The sequence below is a fragment of the Crotalus tigris genome, unplaced genomic scaffold, assembly GCF_016545835.1.
Source record: "Crotalus tigris isolate CLP2741 ecotype Arizona unplaced genomic scaffold, ASM1654583v1 scf7180000018954.1357295, whole genome shotgun sequence".
NCBI classification, from domain to species: domain Eukaryota; kingdom Metazoa; phylum Chordata; class Lepidosauria; order Squamata; family Viperidae; genus Crotalus; species Crotalus tigris.
In genome coordinates this window covers 946433-971506 of record NW_024097293.1, presented here as the reverse complement: position 1 = coordinate 971506, position 25074 = coordinate 946433, and the positions used below count along the sequence as shown (strand labels likewise).

General features: G+C 37.7%; 1 protein-coding gene and 1 long non-coding RNA gene across 2 annotated transcripts; both read right to left on the bottom strand.

Annotated features, from left to right (window-relative positions):
* Positions 1–1503: 1503 nt before the first annotated feature.
* LOC120314573 lies at positions 1504–3859 on the bottom strand. Its single transcript, XR_005558484.1, has 3 exons — positions 3707–3859; positions 3504–3561; positions 1504–2018 (listed from the first exon to the last, which is right to left on the bottom strand). It is a non-coding gene; the product is annotated as an uncharacterized LOC120314573 (long non-coding RNA).
* Positions 3860–4673: 814 nt separating this feature from the next.
* On the bottom strand, positions 4674–21363 carry LOC120314596 (epididymal sperm-binding protein 1-like). Its single transcript, XM_039357860.1, has 7 exons — positions 21344–21363; positions 20473–20622; positions 7719–7883; positions 7053–7217; positions 5769–5915; positions 4948–5143; positions 4674–4788 (listed from the first exon to the last, which is right to left on the bottom strand). Exons 1-7 carry the CDS (start codon positions 21354–21356, stop codon positions 4674–4676), a joined length of 951 nt encoding a protein of 316 aa, XP_039213794.1. The 5' UTR covers positions 21357–21363.
* Between the last annotated feature and the right edge of the window lie 3711 nt (positions 21364–25074).

The following is a 25074-nucleotide window of genomic DNA, read 5'->3' as shown; positions in this document are numbered from 1 at the left end:
GGGTTTAGAGAACGTGAATGGTCCAAAGTCACCTAGCCAGCTTTCATGCTCAAGGTAAGACTAGAATTCCCAGTCTCCTGGTTCCTAGCCTGATACCTTAGTCAGACTATGTAAAAAAGAAAAAAAATCTTATGATTTATGATTTTGATGAATAGCAGGGTAGATTATAGAAAAGGACTGTCACATATAACTTGAGAAAGATAAAAATATAATTGTGCTTATAGCTACTGTAAAGATTGGAAGCCACATTTTTATACTGTATGTTGCTTTATATATTTGTTTTCTTCTTTCCTTATTTCTTCTACTTTTTCTTTATGTAGTTTTAGCTTTTTCTTTTTTCTCCCTTTATCTTTATTTTATTTTAGTTTGCATTAGTTCTTATCATTGGTCTCAAAACTGTCAATAAATGTATGTGTGTCTTTTTTATACACTGCTTATCTCACTGTTGAAGCAACTTTACATATACATAAAGATTTTCCCTATGATGATCTACCCCTAATCTGTTCTTTATAAGTCACTCAATGATGTACTCATCACCAGGGTAACTGAGTCCATCCAGTTTGCTTCTGGACATCCTCTTTCTTTTCACCTTTTCCAGAGACCTGGGTCTTCATATAATATGTTTGGAGTAGTTTATTTATTAACTACATTTAGAAATGACCCATCTCCCTCCTAAAGCAACTCTGGGCAGTGTAAAAACGGACATAAAACAAAAAAGTTTAGGTAAATATTATAATAGAAGACAGTTAAAAACAAGAATGAAATAATTAAAATTAAAAAAGCAGGAAAGGAGTTTCAGAGCCAGTCTTATGATTGCATGCTCCTCTGTGAACCCCAATTGAACTGGCAGGGTCAGGGCTTTAGGCATGTTTTTTATTTATAAATTTTTATAATATATTTATATAATATAATTTATATATTTATTAAATTTCTACACCGCCTATCTCAATTAAGTGACTCTGTTTACTACTGCATAATAAAAACAGTATAAACATCTAAATAAAAACACAGATTAAAGACAAGATTAAGAACAAGTTAAAATGTGCAAGTTAAAAATAAAAAATCAAAATTAAAATTTCAGAACTCTTTTAAGTTTCAGCCATCCCCAGCATTGCATCACATTCTTAGACCTTAATACTCTTCCGGAAAATCAGAAGAAGTGGGTGCTTGCCTCACCTCTGAGGTTAAGATGTCCTAAAGAGTTAGGTTACTGTATATACTATCCTCAAATGCGGAACTTCAAACCATTGCATCATAAATTCTTGATAACCATGAATTCTTGCTTACAGAAAGGTATTTTTCCAAGTAATCCGAAAATATTTTATGTAAGCTACTTTGCTTTTCCAACTAAACTTCTTTGCTTTTAACAGTTTACTCCAATGAATATTGGCCAGAAATTATAACTTATGGAGGAAGGAGGAGGAATTTACTGTATTTCCTTCTTACTACTACTAACTACATGCCAATCAAGCTTCTGACATATCATGAAGTGCCAAACTCCCCTTCCTTAAACTCTTCTGTATAATCAAAGGTTTAAAAACTTGTTATATTTTTAAAATAATTAAATAACCAGCAATGTGCTGGATTAAAAAATAATGTGTGAATCATTAGGGGATTAAGCAAATGTATAGAAAATACACAGACATATAACCACATCAGCAGGGAGATATAAAGTATAAAGAGTTTAATTTTAAGTATTATATCTATTTTATAAGTTAAGCTAGATGTGATTAATCAAAGTCTAATTCAGAACCCCACACTCAAGCATTCAATCTCATTTAAGCACTACTCTTCACATAACTAAAAGTCTAAGAAAATATTATTAGTGCTGATGTGAATCATCCACAACATCAAGATCCCGAGTGAAATACAGACCAGTGGCTTCTAAAAGATTTCACTTGTGGTATCAATGAAAATAAACTAGAATCAGAAATAGATGGGTTAAATCCTGCTCCCAAATTAACACAGAGTAGTAGAAATCACAGATGTCCAAGCTATTGGTTGGATGATTTTGTAATCTGGAAAGAGAGGCAAATTGTTCAATCACACTCATGTATATATTCACATCTAACAAATAATGGACAATACCAGTAAAGCAAGTGAGGGTAGTGACGTATCCCATAAACACTCCATAATTTCTGGTAAAATTCCAGCTTGTAAGTAAAAGATTTTCTAGAATACATCATTAACACCAGTTGTGCATATTATGGAGTTGGGCAACATAGGAAGATAACGTTCAGCAGGATCCTTGGTGACTGAATATTGAAAGTTTCCTTGATATGTTTTAATATAATGTTCTGGTTCCCCCCCCCCCCAAAGTAACTGGGGGAAAGGAGATAATAGGAAGTAGAGCATGATGCCTTTAGAGAGAAATGTTTAAATACGTGCATCTTTATTGAAACAAACATAGAAATATTTAAATACAATACCAGAGTTTAGACTCAGGGTGCAAACAAAAGTTTTTTGTTTTTATTGTTTAATTAATGGGGAAGGTCTTTAGCTTTGGGTTTTTGGTTTATAAAAATGGTTTTACTGATTCCTAGAAAAGCCAGTAAGAAAGATCTTTTATCTCCCTTGTTTCTTTTCAAATTAAGTCTTTCTCATTCCTTTTGTACTGAAGCATTAAAAACATGGCATCCTTAAATGTAATCTTAGAGTTCTACCACTATTTTTCAAAAAGTCTCTTCCTTGTGGAAAAGGAAAGGGCTCTGCATAGTTGCTCTTCCGCTAACATTGTGTGCCCCTTCTGCCCACAGCACCATTTCTGAGATCTGTGCATGAAATTCTGTATTTTCTGGACTGTCCTTATATCATCACATAGACCTTGTGAAGATTCCATTTGGATGCCATATTGATATCTAGAGAGTACCAGGTTGGGCTTACAAATTCTGCCTCATTTACCCTTCTATGTGTTAAATCTACAAGTGGGGCGCTTTTTTTTTTTTTTGTAGTGATCCTTATGCAGAAGGCAATCTGCAAGCTAAATTTAGGATAGAAATGGTTAGAATTAGATGATTAATATTTTCAGCTTGGAGAAAAGAAGAGAATGTATAAAAATCACACATGCTGCAGAAATTGGGGGAAATTGGATGTTTTTCTCCTTGTCTCGCTCCATGCTAGAGCTTAGGTTAATCCACTGAAATCAAACACCTGAAGATTCAAGACCAATCAAAATAAATACATTTTACATAGTATATAGCTAAACTGGGATTTGATACAGCAATTTGCTACCAGTTGAGCAGTTTTTATAAGAACTAGAAAAATATCATAAATAATCAGCTATCAATGTCCATCAGTTTGGCTGGCTGAAATTCCTATAAATAACAAGCTGCTAAGAATAATTGTCCCTTTGCCAAGAATGGGAATTTTCTGAATATTCTCCTATTATGTGATTCAGACTGTGTGATCTGATTGCTGGATTGACTGTCCCACTGGCCTATCTAACAGGGCTTTTCTTACATTTTTTTGAACAAAAATAAAATAAGGAATACTTTGATATCTACCTAAGCGGCAGATTATTAGTTACTTGTTTCAGTCTTCATGGGTCTTCACTTGGTAAATCTGTTAAATAAAAAATAAAATGTGTGTGAAAAGAAGAGAAAAGCATATAAACAAAACTGTCCCAGGGAAGCGAGCAAAAAAAAATGACAAAAACCAATTATAAATGTGTCTCTGCCTTTTGCTTTCACCAACTTCCTGTCCTTACCTGAAGGCTCACAGTATCTCCACTTGTAATCTGTATCATAATTGCCGGTGAGGGAGCACCAGAGTTTCCAGCTTAAAGTACCATCGGTTGTACATGCTGAGTAAACCTTTTTTTTGTAGGCAAAAGGAAAAAAACAGGGCTCTTTTGGTTCCGCATCTTCTCAAAAAATTATTGAAGACAAATGTATGTGGGAGAGAAAGAGAAAAAGCATAAGATCAAATTCTAAAAGCAGAGGAATGCAGTTCCAGTCATGCTATATTCACTTAAAGCTGTGAGGTTCTTGATGGCAAAAATGTAATTCCCATTCACAGCTCCTTAAACCATCTCTTTTTTTCAGAATTTTACAGCAAAGCAGTAGTGCAATCTTGGGGAAAGTTGTGACTGCTTTAAGGAGATGTGGGCGGGTGGTTTGTATACCATTTTTTTTAATCCTTTTAATTTTCAACTTCAAAGTGCTACACAGCCCCCTTAGTGATTTTTCTCCCATGATTAACAAGAAGCAAAATTTAAAATTCAGACTCTATTAATTTGTTTTATCTATCTTCTATTTCCTTTTAACAACATACACACAAAAACAAAGTAATAATAAATCTTATTGTTAAGTAATTAGTTCAAGACTGAAACTATTAACACAACTATTAACTACAAGTTGGATATGAATTGTCGTATCTTATACTCAACTTTGGATGAAAAGTTAAATAATATATTTGCTTGTAACAATAACATCCTAAATGACAATATTCTTAGAATGTTTATATTTCTCTTTTGTGGAATCAGTAAGCAAAAGGTATGAAGTGGTTGTGCTAGAATTGAAACTGGCCTAAAGTACAAGGATTCACTTGTGACTTTCAGTGTCTAGCAGCCAAGTCAGCATCAGAGACTGGCAATATTTGATGTACACCCAAAACTTTGGCATACTGGGAGTCCCACTATTACCCTTAGTATTACTTTTTGTTCATCTATTATCTTAGACTATCAGACTAAATGTGTCATTATAAAGGCTTGGGACATAGCAATTCTTAAATGCAGATAACACTTTGAATGGATATAGTAGAGGTAAAGGATAGTTATTTGATTCAAACCTGTGCAAAGAGAAAATGTAGCTGCATAAAAGATTGAACCAATAGTCCTTTGGTTTAAAAATCTGCCCCAGGATGGCTTACTTTCAAGTAAATGTAAATAAAATTGTACTGTGTTCCAAAATCCAACCATTTATCATCATCTTGATATCTTGGAGCTACCTGCCTTTTTTCTTGTTTAAACGTGTATCAGCACAGAAGCTCCATTTCATGTCCACATCAAAATTTTCTGTAGTGGCACACCAGAATCTCCCATTCTTCTCATTCTTCTCATCCTCATCAATGCAAGTGGTAACCATCTCTCCTTTGTAGTTGAAAGGGAAGACACAAGGCTGGCCATTGGCATTCCCACCATATTCTGTCAATGTAGGGAGGACAAAGAAAAATTGGGAGAGAGTTTGGTTCAGTTGTCCAAGAAATGGAAACAAAGCAAGTACTTAGAACTCTATGTGGGTCAAAAGGGTATCACACTGGAACATTTTCATATTTTAATTAAGCAGAGAAGAATACTTGGAGTATGATGCAATGACCTCACCAAAAGAGACAAAGCCTCCACTTCTTGCTAATTTGGGAAAGGGATTAAAGGAAAAATCTTATTTATGTCGATTCATATGTCCATCCAACCCATATCTGTGACTTCAGGTGGCTAATTGATTAAAAAAAACACAACAAACAAGAACTGAATAGCCCAATAACAATATAAAGCTAAAGAGTGCTTGCGACTTGTAACCCAACAAACCCAAGAAAAACATTAAACAGTCCATTTGACATCCTATCCCAATATCCAGGAGAACATCTAGTATAGATCTTTAACACTTCGCTGGGCTTCTGGGGAAGAATGGCACACTGAAATGTCTCCACAAAAAGTGCATCTGAAGGAAAGGCCAGTGAGTAGACTGGCTCTTCAATAATTCCTCTCCAGACAAGGAGAGGATTTGAGATCACCCACAAGTGTGCCAGGCAATTGCTTCTTGCTCCCTTACCTTGAAGGGAGCATGATTTCCATTTTCTGTCGTTATCGTAGTTTGTCGTTGTGGCACACCATAGCTGATTGAATAAAATCCCATCTGTGATGCAGGAATAATAGGATTTGTTCCTGTATATGAATGGGAAACTACAAGGGGCAGGATCTATAGAGGAAACCCAGCAAAGAGGAAGAAGCTTTGATTGAAGCAATGTAAGAAAAGGATTGGTATGAGCATTAAGGATGAACAGGATTAACTTCATTCTGTAGTCAGAAATATTCTTTTCAGATATAAAAGGAAATGATCAAATGTTCAAATTCTGTACATAATGCACATTAGGGCAAAATAGTAAGTAATGTAAATAAAGGATTAGAAACCACATTGCTGCCATACTGTGGCATGGAAATGAAGAACACAATACTGAAACAGCATTTTCCAAAGGAATATTTTTGAACAAGAAACTAACATACAATTGAAGTGTAGATTTGTTTATTGATAGGTGAAGTACCCTAGGCCAGGAAACGGAATCTAAAGAAGGGGGAATTACAAACCCTCTTTATAGATTTATTCAGATTTTATCTTTATTTAATTGTCACATGATAATTACAAATACTCATTAATTATGAGGTAGGCCATAATGTTATCACTCTAGTTCAGGGGTGTCAAACTGCCAGCCCGCAGGCCAGACACGTCACATGGAAGCCTTGCCCACCCCATTGCCGGCAATGGCAAAACAGTCCCGATATGTCACACGACGTCACATGACGTCACAAATTTGACATGTCTGCTCTAGTTGATAAGATTAATCTTGACACTTTCCTATGGAAAAAACAAAAGATCTAAATTGTTATTTAGTCACTGCTTAAAAATTTTGAATTCTTAGTGGTTACTCTTGCATTTTAGCTATTAGCTTTTTCACTTCTTAGCATATTGTTACTTTAATGCATTTGAATTCCAAGTACTTGACTTGCTTTCTGCTGAATTGCAGTACAGATATTTAAATATTACATACAACTTAGGTCCAAAGTTGGACCCCTCATTTTTCCCCTACAACACATAGAAAAGCAGGCATAAAAATAGGTAGCTACTGGAACCAAAACACATGAAGAAGGGAGATTTAATAATAGGGAGGTTATATGGTAACCAATAGATTTTTTTTATTACAACTCCCACAGCCATGAGATGGATTGTTTCTTGACTATTAAACAATTCTTCTTCCCAAAGCTTGTCTTTTTTCACAAAACGTGGATTCAAGTTACATCCATGCTTTGTCTGGTTACTTCCATTGTCTGTTTTGCTTACCTGAAGGCTCACAGTATACCCACATAGGCTCAATATCAAAATTACTTGAAATAGAACACCAAAGCCTTCCATCAGATCTTCCATCTGTTGTACAGGATGAATAAAGATTATTTTCAAAGATAAAAGGAAAGATGCATGGATTAGTGGGATAATTTGCATCAAGTCCTGGAAGAAGGTGAAGAAAAGGAGAATGATCATTTGTCATACTATTAAAGTCCATCAATTAATACAGTTTGAGTATTTTTTTTAAGTGTAACCCTCAGCAAATCTACTCAGAGGTAAGTCCGTTAGTACTATAGATAATAGCATGCAAGTTTATATCCAAAACATTAATTCTATTAAGGAAAATTTGAGATTAATGGGAAAAAATATTTATTTTTGGCTGAACCAGGGCCTTAATTGTACCCCTTCATTTTATACTACACAACTGTCCATTGAATGATAACAAAGTTCTATCTCCCCAAAATATCTAAATTTACTGTATCTTTGATTTGCTTTATTATATATGAAAAAAGCTGTACATTTGACCTTTTCTGTTCTATTTTACATGCAAGTTCCTTATAATTGTTGATGGTCAGCACAAACCAGAAATGGATATTCTGTATAAAAGGTTTTAATTTACCATAAACCATGACTTCTAATCTAACAGTCCTCAATTTCACTTACTGGTATCAGCACAGTAGCTCCATTTCTTATCCTTATCATAGTTCCCAGTCGTAGAGCACCAGAATGGCCCTTTACGGTCAGATTTGCCTGCACAGGTGTAGTAAACATGACTCATATAAACAAAGGGAAAGACACAGGGTTTTCCTCCTGAATTGCCTCCATACTCTAGGCAAAGAGAAGAGCACTTTGTGAATACATATTAGAGCAATGTATAAATATAAATACAGACACAAGTGGGCAACTGTCTTGTGGAAAACGAAAGGACTCTTACGAATTCCAGAGGGTTTTAGCAGAGAGATTTATTGCGCAAGTTCAGAAGCAATAGCAGCTAGCAATTCTGAACCCCGAGGGCGGGTTCAGACTTCAGTTTTATACTTCCCTTTTCTCAGGAACAAAGGAATACACATTGAAATACACATTGTAATACATTAAGTTTGTTTTTCACAGGTATACAATGGAGAGTTTGCTACATACATTGTTTCCAAATGCAATGCACATTAGGTTAGTCATATACTACTAACACAGCATTATTCCAGTAATTATGCAGACACATCATTATTCTAGTGATCGTATATTATTCCACATTATTCCCCCCTTTTGAAGTTTTCCTACTTAAACTTCCATTATTCTATCTCCAATTCAGGATCTTTAGGGGGCAACATTTTATATTCCCATAAAGCTAACATTGTTTCATGTTTTGCAGTTAATTGGGCTGTACTTTCTGAGATCCTTCGAATCATTGCTACAACACAGAGGAGTAAGCAGGGAATCAAAATACATCCTAGAATTAATTAAGACTGCTATAACTATGATGGTTTGTAGGCCTGGTAACTTTGGCCACCATCCTGAAAATTTGGCTTCCAAATTAAATCCTTTCCAGAACGTGAGCTAGTTTGACCATTTTGTCTGTTATGTCCTTCAATACTTTTCCACTTTCATCTATTTCGATGCAACAGTTTGTTAGGTTGAATTTTCCACATACCCCTCCTTCTTTGGCCAACAAATATTATGAGCTGTAGAATCCTCATGTCTTCCACCATGTTAGAGACAGCTTCCGGAGTATCTCAGCAAGGTCTGATGTTCACACCGTGTTTGAGAACCCGTTGCCGGTAGGGTTCAACAGGGTGTATTTCTTGTAAATTTTATCACGAAAGGTTTGTCAGTTTTATCCACCTTGTAAGTTACTGGATCGGCAGGTGCAGCTACTTTTAATCTACTCCAGTGGACCCAGGACTTTCCCTCCAAGATTTTCACTGCCAAAGGAGAACACATGACAACAGTACATAGTCCTGGGCTCAAGGGATCTGATTTCCAGTGTTTTATCCATACTCTATCTCCTGGTTTGAACCCATGTGTTGCCGTGACCACTGGAGGGGGTTGTTGTTCCATCATATAATGGCGCAAATTTGAAACAGCTAAATTATGAAGCTGTAACTGATGTAACAATTTCTGTTGGTCTATTCTCCCATTATGAGCCAAGTCCAGCCAGCCCTGACTGTCAGGTTTAAATAGACAAGGGGGAAGGCCAAACATGAGCTCATAAGGGCTAAGTTGTAATTTAGTGCAGGGGGCCAGTCTGATTGCATACAAAACCATGGGCAAAACGTCTGGCCAATGGAGATGAGTTTCCAAACAAAATTTGGTAATAAGGGTTTTAATTGTGCGATGAGCACGTTCCACCCTACCAGCCGATTGGGGGTGAAAAGCACAATGAAATCTCCACTTAATTCCTAATGCCTGGGCTAAAGCCTTATTAATTTGGTGTACAAACTCAGGGCCTTTATCTGATGAAATCCTAGAAGGGCAACCAAATCTAGGAATAATTTCTTTAAGAAAGATTCTGGCAACCTGTATAGCTTTCTTATTTACAGTCGGAAAGGCCTCAATCCACTCTGAATAGGTATCGATTATAACTAACAGGGCTACATATTTCTTACTCCTAGGCATATCAATAAAATCAACAACGACATAGTCCATTGGAAAATAAGCGATTGGTTGTTGGCCAGGCGGTACTACCGGTCCTTGGCGTGCATTGGTTTGGGCACAAATGGAACATTGAGAACATACTTGGGCTGTTAGCGAAGAAGCAAAGGGAAGATAGAAAAATTGTTCAAGCTGCTGTAATAATGCAGTTTTTCCCAAATGATGTAGCTTATGGACCTGAAAAATAAGGGGGCGGGCAAGCGCAAGAGGAACAGCAATGTGTCCATCGGGAAGGGTGTACCAGCCTTTAACCAGTTCGGCTTGTACATCCTGCTTCATCTTTTGACTTTCCTCTTTCGTATATGTAGGATCAAGTTGTTCTAAGTAAGTGTCTAAATACATGAACCTGGTGACATCCGACTGGAGGGGGGGCCTTCTAACGCAGCTCTCTTGGCTTCTTTGTCTGCCTTCCTATTGCCCTGGGTAATAAGGCTTGAGTCTTTTTGATGTCCAGGACAATGGATGATTGCAACTTTAGAAGGCAATTGGACTGCTTTAATAAGTCTTTTAATCAAAGTTGCATATTGGATGATCTTGCCTGTGGAGTCCAAATATTCCTCTTTCTTTGTAGATTGCTGCATGTGCATGAATTGTCAAAAATGCATACTTACTGTCCGTATATACATTTAAAATCATTCCTGCAGCTATTTCTAATGCTCGGGTTAGGGCATATAATTCTGCAAATTGCGCACTTGCTTGGCTAGGTAATTGTGCTGATTCTACAGTTGCAGTTTGAGAAACAATTGCATAACCAGAGTATCTAATTCCTTGATCCATAAAGCTGGATTCATCAGTAAACCACTGAAAGTCTGGATAATGCAATGGTTGGTCCGTAAGGTCAGGTCTGCAAGAATATTGTAGTTCTATTGTTTGCATGCAGTTATGCGCGGGCATAGTTGAATCTGGTATTGGCATAAGAGTGGCCAGATTGAGAGTAGAGCACTGTTGCAGTGTAACTTGTGGATTTTCTACTAAAAGAGCCTGTATCTTATGCATCCTTTGATTGCTAATCCATAAATGTCCCTTATTGTCAATAATCGTCTGCAGGGCATGACTAGTACAAACAGCCACCAGAGCAGAAAAGGTTAACTTATTTGCCTCCTGTAGTAACAGCATAACTGCTGCTAGAATTTTTAAACATTGCAGCCATCCTTGCGCCATCATATCCAATTGTTTTGACAGATAAGCAACTGGGCGATTCCAATTTCCCTGGTTTTGGATAAGGATTCCTAAAGCCACATTCTGTCTCACATTGACATAAAGTGAAAATGACCTAGATATATCAGGTAGTCCTAGAGCCGGCGCTGTGGTAAGGGTTTGTTAAAGGTGTTTCATTGCTTGGGTCTGATCTTGTTGCCACAAAAGGGGTTCCTTTTCTGGTTCTCTTAAAACTTGGTACAGTGGTTTAGCTGTGAGAGCGAAGTTAGGAATCCAAATTCTACAGAAGCCTTTAATTCCCAAAAAGGCTCTAACTTCCTGTTTTGTTTGGGGGATGGGAATCTGTAACACAGCTTGCTTTCTCTGGGGGCCCAGAGTTCTTTGTCCTTGTGATAGTTCATAGCCTAAATACATTACAGTCATTTGAACTAATTGTGCTTTCCTTTTGGACACTCTGTAGCCACAGTCTTGTAACATTCGGAGCAGTCTGGATGTGTTTTCAAAGCAATCCTCCCTGTTTTGTCCAGTTATCAGAACATCATCCACATATTGAAGGCAACAGTCCTCTTGTCTGACTAACTTCAAATATGCAAGATCTTGGGCTAAAATTTGACCAAAACACGTAGGTGAATTCTTAAAGCTTTGTGGTAGTCTAGTCCAGGTATATTGAGTCTTAACTTCTGTCTTTGGATTATCCCATTCAAATGCAAAGATCGGCTGACAATTCTCAGCTAAAGGTATGGTGAAAAACAACTTAAAACAACTGAAAACCATTTAGCGGATGCAGGTATTGTACTTAAAAGAATATATGGATTAGGAACAGTTGCGTGTAGGGTTAAGGTCAATTTATTAATGGGGCAGAGATCTTGCATTGGTCTCCACTGTCCATCAGGCTTACGAACAGATAGAATTGCAGTATTCCAGGGTGACTGAATTTTTCTAATGATTTTTGCTATCAAGTATTTTTGGATTAATTCTTGAATGGCAATAGCAGCCTCTGAAGTACAGTATCGTTGAGGCACTCTAACAGGATATGCTTGTGGTTTTAGTTCCACCATAACAGGCGTGGCATATTTCGCAAATCCAGGGGGGTTATCCTCTGCCCACATGAGTGGGACATTAAATTGTTGTCACTTAGTACTTTCTACTTCTTCTTCTGTCACTATCATCAAGCGTCATATTTCTTCCACTGGGTAGCGCACTTGAATTAATTGCTTCCCATTGTCAAAGGAAATAGTTGCTTTTAACTTATTTAGCAAGTCTCTTCCCAATAATGGGACTGGACAGTCTGCGACATATAAAAATTGATGTTTAATGATTCCTTTTCCCACTTGGCATGTTAGGGGTTCCAGGAGTAGTCGAAATTGAGTTTCTCCGGATACTCCCTGAATTTGGATTGTCTGGTTTGATGGTTTGCCAATAGATTTATTTAGGACCGATCTGGTGACTCCCGTATCAACTAAAATTGTGACAATCTGTCCTCCCACCCATATTTTAACAATGGGCTCCAGGGGTGGGACCATAGAACCCGGTCCTCTTCAGTCTCCCCATTCCATGTCGCCTAAGCCGATCATGTTTTCTTCTCTTTCTTCCATCTGACTGGGATAGGCTGGACGCCTGCTTCCCCTATAACTTCTTTGGAAGGTCCCTCTAAATTCTCTTCCTTGTTCTCTTCCATACTGGCGAGATTGTCCCTTAGGTTGGTCATTCCTCTGGGGGCACTGCCAGTGTCCTTCCTGTTTACAGATGGCACATTGGTTGGGTCCAATACGCATTCCCCCCAAGGCCACTGCTAACATTTCAACCTTCCTTTTTTCTTCCTGATCTGACTTACATTCTTCTTCCTTTTCATGGTTACGAAACACTTTCTGAGTTATTTCCATGATCTCTGCTATATTCTTCCATAATGCCCCTTCTGTGCATTGTAACTTTTTCTTTATGTCTGGGGCACTTTGGGTGATAAATCTTTCAATTAGGAGTGGGCGATTTTGTGCCACCTCCATATCAAGACCTGTGTTTACTTTATAAGCTTCTATCAGTCAGCTAAGAAAAGCAGTTGGTGACTCATTTTTAGCTTGCCAAATACTAGTTACTGCAGCATAATTAACTGGATGAATTGCAGCTGCTCTCAGGGCTTCTAAACACAAAAGCCGATAATTCTGCAACAAAGTGTGGTGTTGTCCATCGTTAGCGTTCCAGTCTGGTCTTTCTTCTACTGCTTCAGTATCTCTGTTTGCCTGATAATTCGCTCCCTCATCGGGGTGTTGGCGGGCAAGTACTTTTAATTTTCCTAACCTATATTTCTCTCTCCCCTCCATATCCAGTAAAGTAGAAATAAGTTGTTGCATATCATCCCCCGTGGGATTATGCGTCTGAATAATGGTGGAGAATAGGTCTATTACTTCTTGAGGTTTTTCTGAAAATGGTCCATATTGCCGACACCAATTGAGTAGATCAGTGATTTTAAAGGGAACATACTGGAGCATCGGGATATTGGTGTTATTTGGTCCAGGGACCAAAACTTCTCTTTGAGAGGCTATCATTTCTTCTGTTTTTACCCTCATTTTACTTCTAGTTCGACTAGAAACTGATGTTTTGCTGTCATTGCTATCCAAGTCCTGATCTGTCTTCTGAATGGTTCTATCTTTTTTTATTTTTCTTTTCATACCGGCTTCTGGTTGAAGATGGACTTCATTTCTTTCAACCGGAGGGGGTGGAATTTGCTGATATATCCCCCTTCTCTTCTAGGAACATAGGGCGGGGGCCTGGCAACTTCCTCCCTTTCTTCCTGGCTCAAAATCTTAGCTTTTGTCTGAGGTTTGGCTTTTTGGTTTGCCAAATATATTTTAGCACATTCTATCTGACAGATGGTTGCTAACCATCGAAGCTTTTCTTCAATATTGATCTACCATTGGTCTATATAGGGATATTGATCCCAATGACCACTTCCAGTCACAATTTGATGAACCCGTGCCACGAGTTCGGGATTCGCCGATCCCTCTTTGGGCCACCCTACGCCAAAGATGGTCCATTCAGATTCACAGAATCTTTTTAACATGGCTGGGTTTGGTCATGGGTCCCCATAATCCCTTTTAAAACCCTTTTTGAAATTTCCTAACATACACTGAAGCGGTGTCTGACGAACGCCCTTCTTAGTCTGGTTTCCTCCCATTTCTCCCTAACACACTACCACCGACCTGGAGTGCTGGACGTTCCAACGGTCACTCTTCAGGAAATGCAATGGTTTAACCATCCACACAATCCTACCTATTGAAGACTTAAGGACACCGCCTTGTCTTCTAGGGGGTGATCAATCCCCTCTTCCGATCCAAATGGAATCAGGTATCCCCTTTTATAATACTTGCCTGCAGGCGTTCCAGACCCTTCCGTGCATTAAAGACCAGTCTGCTACCCTCGGTGGATCTTTGACTGGAGTGCTTCGCTGGCGGGTGAGTTCTCCTCCCATCCCGTCAAGGTCTCCCCGTAGACAAAGGCTTGGAGGAGCGGTAGTTAGGAGAGGGGCTACCCACCAGGGCAGTCCATCTGGAAGGTCAACGGCCTCTTCCTAAGAGTCCTGGCGGAGTCGCCAGAAATCTTGTGGAAAACGAAAGGACTCTTACGAATTCCAGAGGGTTTTAGCAGAGAGATTTATAGCGCAGGTTCAGAAGCAATAGCAACTAGCAATTCTGAACCCTGAGGGCAGGTTCAGACTTCAGTTTTATACTTCCCTTTTCTCAGGAACAAAGGAATACACATTGAAATACACATTGTAATACATTAAGTTCATTTCTCACAGATATACAATGGAGAGAGTTTGCTACATACATTGTTTCCAAACGCAATGCGCATTAGGTTAGTCACATACTACTAACACAGCATTATTCCAGTAATTATGCAGACACATCACTATTATAATGATTGTTTATTATTCCACATTAACTGAGGTACTCTAGATATTTTAGACTACTATTCCCACAGTCCCATGACATTGGCTGTGCTACTTGGGACATATGGTAGTTAGAATCATGGAAACTTGGACTGCAGAGAAGGTTCTTTTCTAATACTGATATTGTCACCAGCATAATACAGAATAAGCTAAAGTGTAAAAGTCAGAGGAAAAGCTACATATTGCACATAAATATAATGAATTGCAAATAGAATACCCCAGCCATGAAGAGTTTCCAATCCTTTGCAAACCCCATTGAAGATAACCTGTGATTCTCTTCACATCTGCCAGAACTACTATAAGTCAATCAATGCTTGCTTACTAATTGCTAATGGAACAGTACAGAAAAAAAATCATTCCAGAAATGCCCCATTTCAAGCTACTATAGGCCCTGGAAACAACAATATCGTATTGTTGTATTTCCCTTTATGCAGAATAAATTTTAAAAATGCAAATGCTATCCCTCTTCCAGGCAAGGTATGAATTAGACTTGGTATATTTGGGCTATAAAATGCAGATGGCAGCAGACAGAATTTTCTTTCATCTCTACTGATATCTAATGGTCATCTGCACTTTTGACAGGCCAGATTTGATGTACCTGTGTAAATGGGATGCCTCTTGCTAACTGGCATGCTAACATTATTGATAACATGCCAGTATACTCATGGGATTATAGGAAATACTGTAATACAAAATAGAACTCTGCATACTTTAAAAATGATTTGAAAAATATGCTTCAGAATGTGCATGAATAGACCTAGTGGCTGCTCTGGGCATGATCACATTGCTCGGTATTATGAAGAAAATGGCTGATAAACAGTGGTATGTGGCTTAATTTTTTTTTTTTTTTACATTTTCCCACTAGCCATATTTCCTGGATACAATATACTGTAATATCACATTCCATCATCAAAAGGCAGTCCATAAAGCAGATGTGACACAAAATTATAGAATTTGGGCAAGGATCCACAACATGAAAGATAACAGCAGAAATTGTATAAGACCATAGCACTTCACAAGATTTTAGTATTCCCATGAGTTGTCATGTAAAGGCACTAAAATTTTCTTAGAACACACGAAAAAAATTCTGTATGTTGCAGGTGAAAAAGAAGTTTCTGTTCCATTTTTTGTGATTCAGTCCGACCTTACACTAATTGCAGATCATATTGTCAAAAATAATTCAAGGACTTTCTAATAATACCTCTGAGAATGGGAGTTTATCATAGACTGGGGCAGTCAGTTGTGTAGTAAATTCTTCCACATTTTTTAGCCAGCATAGCCATGAGATATATAAAAGGGGAATGCATGTATCGGCAGTCCCAGCACTAATAATAATAATAATAATAATGAGGAGGAGGAGGAGGAGGAGGAGGAGGAGGAGGAGGAGGAGACACATTTGTTTGGCTTGGACAAATGTGCCAAACTTACTATCAAACAAGGAAAAGTATTGAAAATTGAAGGAATCAAGATGCCCCACGAAAATAACATTAAGAGTCTGGATGAGGAAGATTACTACAAATACTTGGGTATCCTTCAAGCTGACAACATCAAGCACACTGAAGTCAAGAAAAAGATTAGAGGTGAATACATCAAGAGAGTGAAGAAGATCTTAAAGTCCAAACTCAATGGAGGAAATACCATAAAGGCAATCAACACCTGGGCAATCCCAGTCATTAGGTACACAGCTGGAATAGTGGACTGGACTCAAGCAGAACTAAAAGCAATGGATAGGAAGACCAGAAAAATAATGACAATGAATCATGCCCTTCATCCACGCAGTGACATTGATAAACTTTATTTACCAAGGCAATGGAATGCTACAAATACATCAGATGGTTGAAGAAGAAACAATGGCTTTGGAAGAATATCGGAAGAACAATGATGAACATGCACTGAAATTAGTATATCAGGAAGGCTTACTGACTACTGGAGAGACCAAACTGGCCTACAAGAAAGACCAAATGAAGAACAGAATAAAGGCATGGGAAGACAAAGCACTATATGACCAATACATTAAAAAAATAACTGGGAAAGCAGATAATAACAAGACCTGGCAATTGCTAAGAGCAGGAAAATTGAAGAAAGAGACAGAGGGACTAATTCTGGCTGCACAAGACCAAGCCTTAAGGACAAATGCATATAAAGTCAAAATAGAGAAGACAGCAACAGACAGTAAGTGCCGCCTATGCAAAGAAGCTGAAGAAACAGTGGACCACCTGATAAGCTGTTGCACAGACTGACTACAAGCAGCGGCATGACAAAGTAGCAACAATGGTGCATTGGAAGATCTGCAAAAAATATCATTTGCCTGTAAGCAAAAACTGGTGGGATCATAAAATAGAGAAAGTCATAGAAAATGATAAAATTAAACTGCTCTGGGACTTCAGAATTCAAACAGACAAGCACCTGCAACATAACACCCCAGACTTAACAATTGTCGATAAGAAAGACAAAAATGTCTGGATAGTGGACGTGGCAGTGCCTGGAGACAGCAGAATAGAAGAGAAAGAATTGGAGAAGATAACAAAATAAAAAGACCAACATATAGAAATAGAAAGACTGTGGCAAAAGCAAGCAAGGGTAGTACCAATAGTGATAGGCTCCTTGGGTGCAATCCCAAAACAACTGGAGCACCACTTGAATACCATTGGCAATGACAAATTCACTATTAGTCAATTGCAAAAGGCAGCCTTACTAGGAACTGCTTCCATCCTGCGACGATATCTGTAATACCATCAAACATCCACATCTGCCTATCCCAGATCCTAGGTAAGGACTCGATAGGTAGACAAAATGCCAAATCCAGTCTGAACATCTGGCTGACTGTGCGATGATCCATAATAATAATAATAAAGTTGGAAGGGACGTTGGAGGTCATCTAGTCCAACCCCCTGCTCAGGCAGGAAATCCTATACCATTTCAGACAAATGGCTGTCCAGTCTCTTCTTAAAAACCTCCAGTGTTGGAGCATTCACTGCTTCTGGAGGCAGGTTGTTCCATTGGTTAATTGTTCTGTCAGGAAGTTTCTCCTTAGTTCTAGGTTGCTTCCATCCGTTGCTTCTTGTCCTGCCTTCAGGTGCTTTGGAAAATAGCTTGACTCCCTCTTCTTTGTGGCAGCCCCTGAGATATTGGAACACTGCTATCATGTCCCCCCTCCTCCTTCTCTTCATTAAACTAGACATACCCAATTCCAGCAACCGTTCCTTATATGTTTTAGCCTCCAGTCCCCTAATCATCTTTGTTGATTTTCTCTGTACTCTTTCTAGAGTCTCAACATCTTTTTTACATTGTGGTGACCAGAACTGGATGCAGTATTCCAAGTGTGGCCTTACCAAGGCATTGTAGAGTGGTATTAATACTTCGCGTGATCTTGATTCTATCTCTCTGTTAATGCAGCCTAGCACTGTGTTGGCTTTTTTGGCAGCTGCAGCACACTGCTGGCTCATATTTAAATGATTGTTCACTAGGACTCTGAGATCCCTCTCACAGTTACTACTATTGAGCAAGGTACCCCCTACACTATACCTGTACATTTCATTTTTCTTGCCTAAATGTAGAACCTTACTTTTTTTCACCATTGAATTTTATTTTGTTAGATAGCGCCCAGTGTACAAGTCTGTCCAGATCCAGCTTGTCTTCTGGAGTGTTGGCTATTCCTGCCAACTTGGTGTCATCTGCAGATTTGATGAGTTCCCCATCTATCCCCTCGTCCAAATCATTGATGAAGATATTGAAGAGCACTGGGCCCAGAACAGAGCCCTGGGATACCCCACTACACACTTCCCTTCATGTAGATGTGGTTCCATTGAGGATCACACACTGAGTGTGGCCAGTCAGCCAGCTACGGATCCATCTAGTGGGTGATGCTGTCTAACCTGCATTTTTTCTATCTTATCAAGTAGTAGGTTGGGATCTACTTTGTCAAATGCTTTTCTGAAGTCCAAGTAAATTATATCCACAGCATTCCTCTGGTCCACTAATTTTGTCACTTGGTCAAAGAACGCAATAAGATTTGTCTGGCATGATCAGTTTTTGACAAACCCATGTTGGCTTTTAGTAATGACTTTGTTTGCATCTAGGTGTTCGCTGATTCGTTGTTTGATTATCTTTTCCAGAATCTTCCCAGGTATTGAGGTCAGGCTGATAGGTCTGTAATTTCCTGGATCCATTTTTTTTCCTTTTTTGAAGATGGGAACTACATCAGCTCTTTTTCCAATCCTCCGGTAGTTCCCCAGTGGTCCAGGATCTTTGAAAAATATTGTTCAGTGATTCTGAGATCACATCTGCCAGTTCCTTGGGGTATAATCCATCTGGTCCTGGTGATTTGAACTCGTCTAGGCTGGGCAGGTGCTTACTTACCATTTTCTTGCCTATCTTAACTTGTGTTTCTATTCTGTTTTTATGGCACTATTTTTGATAGGTTGGTCTGTTTTTTCCCTTTGTGTAAAGACAGATGCGAAAAACTAGTTAAATAGTTCTGCTTTCTCCCTGTTGCTTGTCATCTTCTTGCCACTTTCACCCACTAATGGATCAATTGTTTCCTTCACTTTTTTCTTGTTTTTACGTGTTGAAAGAAACTTTTTTTTGTTATTTTTGACTTTGATCACAAGCCTTAGTTCATTTTGAGCCTTAGCTTTCCTCAGTTCATCTTTGCAGGCTCAGGCTATTTGCTGATATTCTGACTTAGTTATGTGTCCTTCTTTCCACTTTCTATACTTGTCCTTTTTATCTTTCAATTTATCAGAGAGTTCTTTATGCAGCCATGCTGGTTTCTTTTGAGAGCTGTTATTTTTCCTCTTTGTTGGTATTGTGTTAGATCAGTGGTTCTCAATCTGTGGGTCGGGACCCCATTTGGGGTCGAACAACCATTTCACAGGGGTCGCCAAACAATGCAGTCCGCCATTTTTTCCCCTTTTCCTTAGCTGTGCTACTCCCTTTTATTCTATTGGCTTTTGAAAGCCAATAGAATAGACTCTCTTGAATAGAGTTATCTATTGGCTTCCAAATGCCAATAGGAATTGTCCAGGCTGTCTCTGCCCTGCTGAGCCCGCCAAAAGTCCCATTCTGCAAATGGTGCTGCACCAGTTGAGTAGTCCTCGACTTACGACCAGTGGGGGGGTTGCAGCATTAAAAAGATTGAGAACCACTGTGTTAGACTGTGCTTTTGTTATCTCACTTTTCAAAATTTCCGAAGTTTCTTGAGTTGTTTTCCCATGGAGGATTCTCATCCATGGAATCTTTCCCAAGGCCTCTCTAAGTTTATTGAAATTAGCTCTCTTGAAGTCTGAGACTCTAGTTTGACTGTGTTCTATTGCTTGTGTTTCCATAATGTTGAATTCCAATATTGCATGATCACTTCCTCCCAAGATTCCTATGGCTTTAACACCTTCTATCATTTCATCTCTGTTAGTGAGAATTAGATCCAAAATGGCTAATCCTCTAGTTCCCTTCTCTACTTTTTGGGAGACAGTTGTCTGCTAGGTTTGTCAGGAATCTGTTTGATTCCACCACTTGGTGCAGAGTTTGTCTCCCAGTTGATGTCAGGGTAGTTAAAGTCCCCCACTACTATTGTGATGTGCTTCCTACATGAAGAACCCATGTTTGAGAAGGCTGCATTAATCCCCAAACTGTTGGATGTAGTATAGTGGTACTAGTAGTACATCTTACCAGTAACAGCACATTGTTTCCATAGGCGTTTTTCATCATAGTTATCAGTTAATGCACACCAGGACATATCCCTGCTGGAACCATCTGTGGTACACGAAGGATAATATTTTCCCTCATAAAGAAATGGAAAAACACATGGTGGAGATTGTGCTGAAAAGAAGAAGAAAAGGGTGGGGGAGAAAAACTGGACCTCTTTGAAGAAAATAGTGATTAAAAAAAATAGAAGAAGACTAGGAATTTAGTTCCACAAATTTCTTTTGGGAATTCTGAGGCTAACAGGCCTGTGGGCCATCTTTTGGCAAAGGTTTTTGAGTTTGGTCAGAAAAAATGACCAGCAGGCCTGACTTTCCCACAGTTTCACAGCTGCTATAAAGATATGTTTGTCACCTTGAATTGTTTATAAAAATAATAAAAGTGGGATAAAAATTAAATAAATAAATTTTTATAAGGGTCATCAGTTGTTACTCAACTGTACCACTATCCATAATGCCTTCCCCACGCTAGGATATCCTGAGAATATCATGTATTTTGTGCTTTAGTAGTATCCCAGTTTTTCTACTAGAACTGACATAAGTTTCACGTATTCGTGGAATTCTTTAAAGCAACTTCAGCTTTTTCTAGAAGCATATGTCTCCTTTAAATCATTAAAAACAGAGCATCGACCAAACAGAATAGTATTATCTCTGTATTATAATAGTATTATCTCTGATCAACAAAAAGATCAAGCAAAAGCTGTATTAACTATCCAGATTAGATTAGGGTTTTTTTTATATACACATGTAGTATAATGTATATTTGCGTTCATCAGATAATCAGAGAATTTAAAAGCTATTATAATTATATAGCAATTATAAGAGATTTCAATCCTTACTTTCGAGTTTCATAAGTAATGATGTGAAAACCCATGTGTATACAAGGAACATTACAGAAAAGGCCATTTTCACTCTTGGTCAAGAAATCTGACAGGTCTGAAAAAAATGCACTATACTCTTTCTTTTTATAAGATCTGCTCGGCCACATCTTCTTCTGAAAACTGCAAAAAAAGATGATATTCAAACACTGTCTCAATTGGAAAATGAACAAATATCAAATAAGTTAACTCTTAGCACATCATGAAATTATTGCTGCTACGTTCAGTCATAAAGCACTTCATTTCTGTGGAATTAGCACTTTTAATTCAGTGAAAGCAGAGCAATGGGTATTCCAAGGACTGGTAAATAGTCAGAGGAAAGAAACCAGGCTGGCAGCTGGCTACTGTTTATATGTACTGTAGCTTCACAGGCAGAATTCAACCAGTGAAATATTTTATAAAAAGACATCCCTGAAAATTACTGCAGATGAAGTTGCTGCAGGGACGAAAAATCAGCTTAATAGCTCCCAAAGAAAAGGCCCAGCCATGGAGAACTATTACATTATCTTGGGGATATGGGTAGCACGCTTCTGGGAACTCTATACTGTATGGACACTTCTCATGGAAGTGGAAATCAAAATATAGAGAATCTACCAATATGGACAGCAGTGACAGAGATCAAGAAACATGTTACTCAGCTAAGATCAGGGAAGAGCCAGGAGAAGACCTAATCACACCATAGACCTTTAAAAACAACTTGCACTTCTACTCAGCTTTCTCTTTATCTGTATTGAAACTACGGCTGAGCATCCAAGACTAGGGGCTTACAATCATTGTCCCTATATATATAAAAGAGGAAAGGGATAATCTTGCCAATTAGCCTCCCCAACACAATCAACAAACTTTATTTACTTATAAAGGAAACTCCAGGACTAAATGGAAAAAGAAAACATACTTACAAAAGAGTAAGCTGGATTGGTTTGTATACTTTTTAATTTCTTATATAATTCTATTTTTTATATTTTTCAATTCCTTATACCACACCTTCTTTGGTCTTTCACCATAATAAAGATTGATTTGATCAGCTTACTGTAGTACAAACAACAAAGACATTCACAATATTTTTTAAAAAATAACCACATTTTATTGGAACAACCTTCCTCCAGAAGTTGTGAATACTCCAACCCTGGAAGTTTTTAAGAAAAGATTGGAAAGGCATTTGTCTGAAATGGTATAGGGTTTCCTGCCTGAGCAGAGGGTTGGACTAGATGACCTCCAAGATCCCTTCCAACTTTTATTATTATTATTGATAATAGTTAGCCAGATGTTCAGACTAGATTTGTTATTTTTGTCTACCTATCAAGTCCTTACCAAGGACCTGGGATAGGCAGATATAGATGTTTGTTGGGGTATTATTATTATTATTATTATTATTATCTCATTAGCCTTGTGGATCACAGTCCTAGCTTACATTGCATTGGGAAAAATGTTGCATTCCTTTAAACACAGATGATTTCTTTTTGTTGTATTATAAATTACAATTCATTAATAACATCTGGAAGTGCTCTGGATCATGTATCCAATGCTGGTGGGGGAAAGTCCATTTGCTTTTAGAAACAGCTTGTTTACTTTGTGTGATAAAGAATGGTTGGTCTGGAAGGTCTTCCAAAATCTCTTGTGCAATTCCTCATCCTTTAAAATAACCCATCAAACTCCATGCCAGAAACAGTTAAGCATGTCTGCTATCCAACTTGCAGTTCAGTCCAGGAAGATAATAACAACAACCAGAGATCATTTTAATACATGCATGGATTACCCTCTCACTCTCACCCTCTATCTTGCCTACGGTTGACTATCCAAACAATGCTTGCAAGGCAAGTGAAGAAAGGGGGGGGGGTATAATTAGTTAATAATTCTGAAGGCCCTGACAAATTAAAGGAGTTAGCAAAGTTATATAATCCAAATTTCTACTTTTTTTCACTTGGAATATTTATGTTTATGATTGATATAAAAAATTCATTTATCCTGAAATGCTAGTTTCCAGCCAACAAACACTGAAAATCTTTGCCTGGTGTGAATTTATTGATGATAGTATAGCATAGTATAGTATAGAGTTATACAATATAGTATAGTGTTATAGTAGCAGATTTCATATATCACAATATATCATATTTTCTTTAATTATGACATGAAGAATAAATCACAATTTGTGGGATTGAACGGCATGTTAATCTACCACTACAACTGTATTTACATATTATTTTTAGTTAAGGTACAGTGAAGCTAATTATGGTTTAACATATGAAATCTCTCTTGTCTACAGTTTAGAAAACTCATGGCTCATCATAGCTAGGGTACTGAAACCTTGTAGAATTAAAGAATCTAATGGCTTTATGAGAAATATAGTCTAAATCTAGTTAGTAATAAATCTTTCTTTGTTTTTGTGGCTTGGTATGTTTTGTAAATTCATTTTGTTATTAATTTATAATTCATTTTAATGTCTGTACCCCAAATATAGGCTAATTTAGCAACAAGATTAAACATACTGTATCTACACAGCCAGGATGTGACCTTGAACCAAACAGTACACAGTCTCCCAACCTACTCATAAGCCTATTGTGTAGAGAAGAATCAAAACTAAATATACTACCAAGTATAAAAAGTGGGTTCTAATAAAAATATTCAGATTTGATATGCCTATGGACATTTGAGGGAACTCACTTTTCTGCTAGGTTTTGATTTTAGAAAGTTCTCCATCTGCTTCTAACTGTCCAACTGATCCTTAGAATTCTGTTATCCAATCAGATGTCTAGCTTGCAAAATGAGCTAATCCTGTGCTAACTTAAAATTCAGTTATCAGTCTACATTTTATGATATTTTCTCTCAGGCTGTTGCTGGGATGGCTGCAGCCTGATGTGGTATGTCTTTGCTATGTGTTTTCTGGGTTGTTAAAGGGACGGACCAATTGTTTGTTTGCTTGCTTGCTTTGTTTTGTTTTGTTATTATCTTGTTTCTTATTTATGTTGTATTTTTATTTGTCAGTTTTACCATGAGCCTCCTAGAGTTGTTCTGGAGTCAGGCAGTACCTGGACATTTGGAATATGGTTTCTGGGAAAAAATAAGAGACTAAAATAACAGATAAAGTAATTTAAACAATGTACACAATGATCTTCTCTCATGTTGAAAGGAGAAAAATGAAAGTTGTTTGTTTATCAAAAGTTCATCTTGAACTTTGGTGTTCTGAATGCTCTCCAACCTTCAATTCCTGCTTATGCAATTGTGTGGTTTCTGGAGAAGAATTCAAAACAAAGCATAATTTGTGGAATTTTTTGTGCTCTCCAAACTTACGGTAGTTGTTTGCTAATAGATTTTCATTCCAAATTAGAGGGCATCATTATTGCACAATTACACAAACAAGCATCCAGGCTCAGATCATTAAGAACTCCAAAGTTCAACCCTGAGCTACAGATACTGTTTTGCTTTGAGGGAATAAATAATTTTTTCTCTTTGCCTCTCCCCAAGTTTGATCTCATACAATCATATTTTTTATTCTAAAATTTTCATTCTGGCTCTCTGAATCAACAGTTAATTTTAATATATCCCATTTGATACATTAAAGAAATATTGCATCATTATTTCTCAATATTTCTACTTTATTGATCTATTCCCCCCCAAAAAAAATCAAATAGACAAAAACAAATAGAAACAGCAGTCCTTGATCTCCTTTGGTCATCAGTGAAAAACAGGAATAT

Excerpts from the sequence above, each read along its gene's own strand:
- LOC120314596 (XM_039357860.1), bottom strand. Across the intron at positions 7,218-7,718 it reads GAGCTACTGTGCTGATACCA|GACTTGATGCAAATTATCCC; the intron begins GTAAGTGAAATT and ends ACCTTCTTCCAG. Across the intron at positions 4,789-4,947 it reads TTAAACAAGAAAAAAGGCAG|GTTTGAATCAAATAACTATC; the intron begins GTAGCTCCAAGA and ends CTCTTTGCACAG.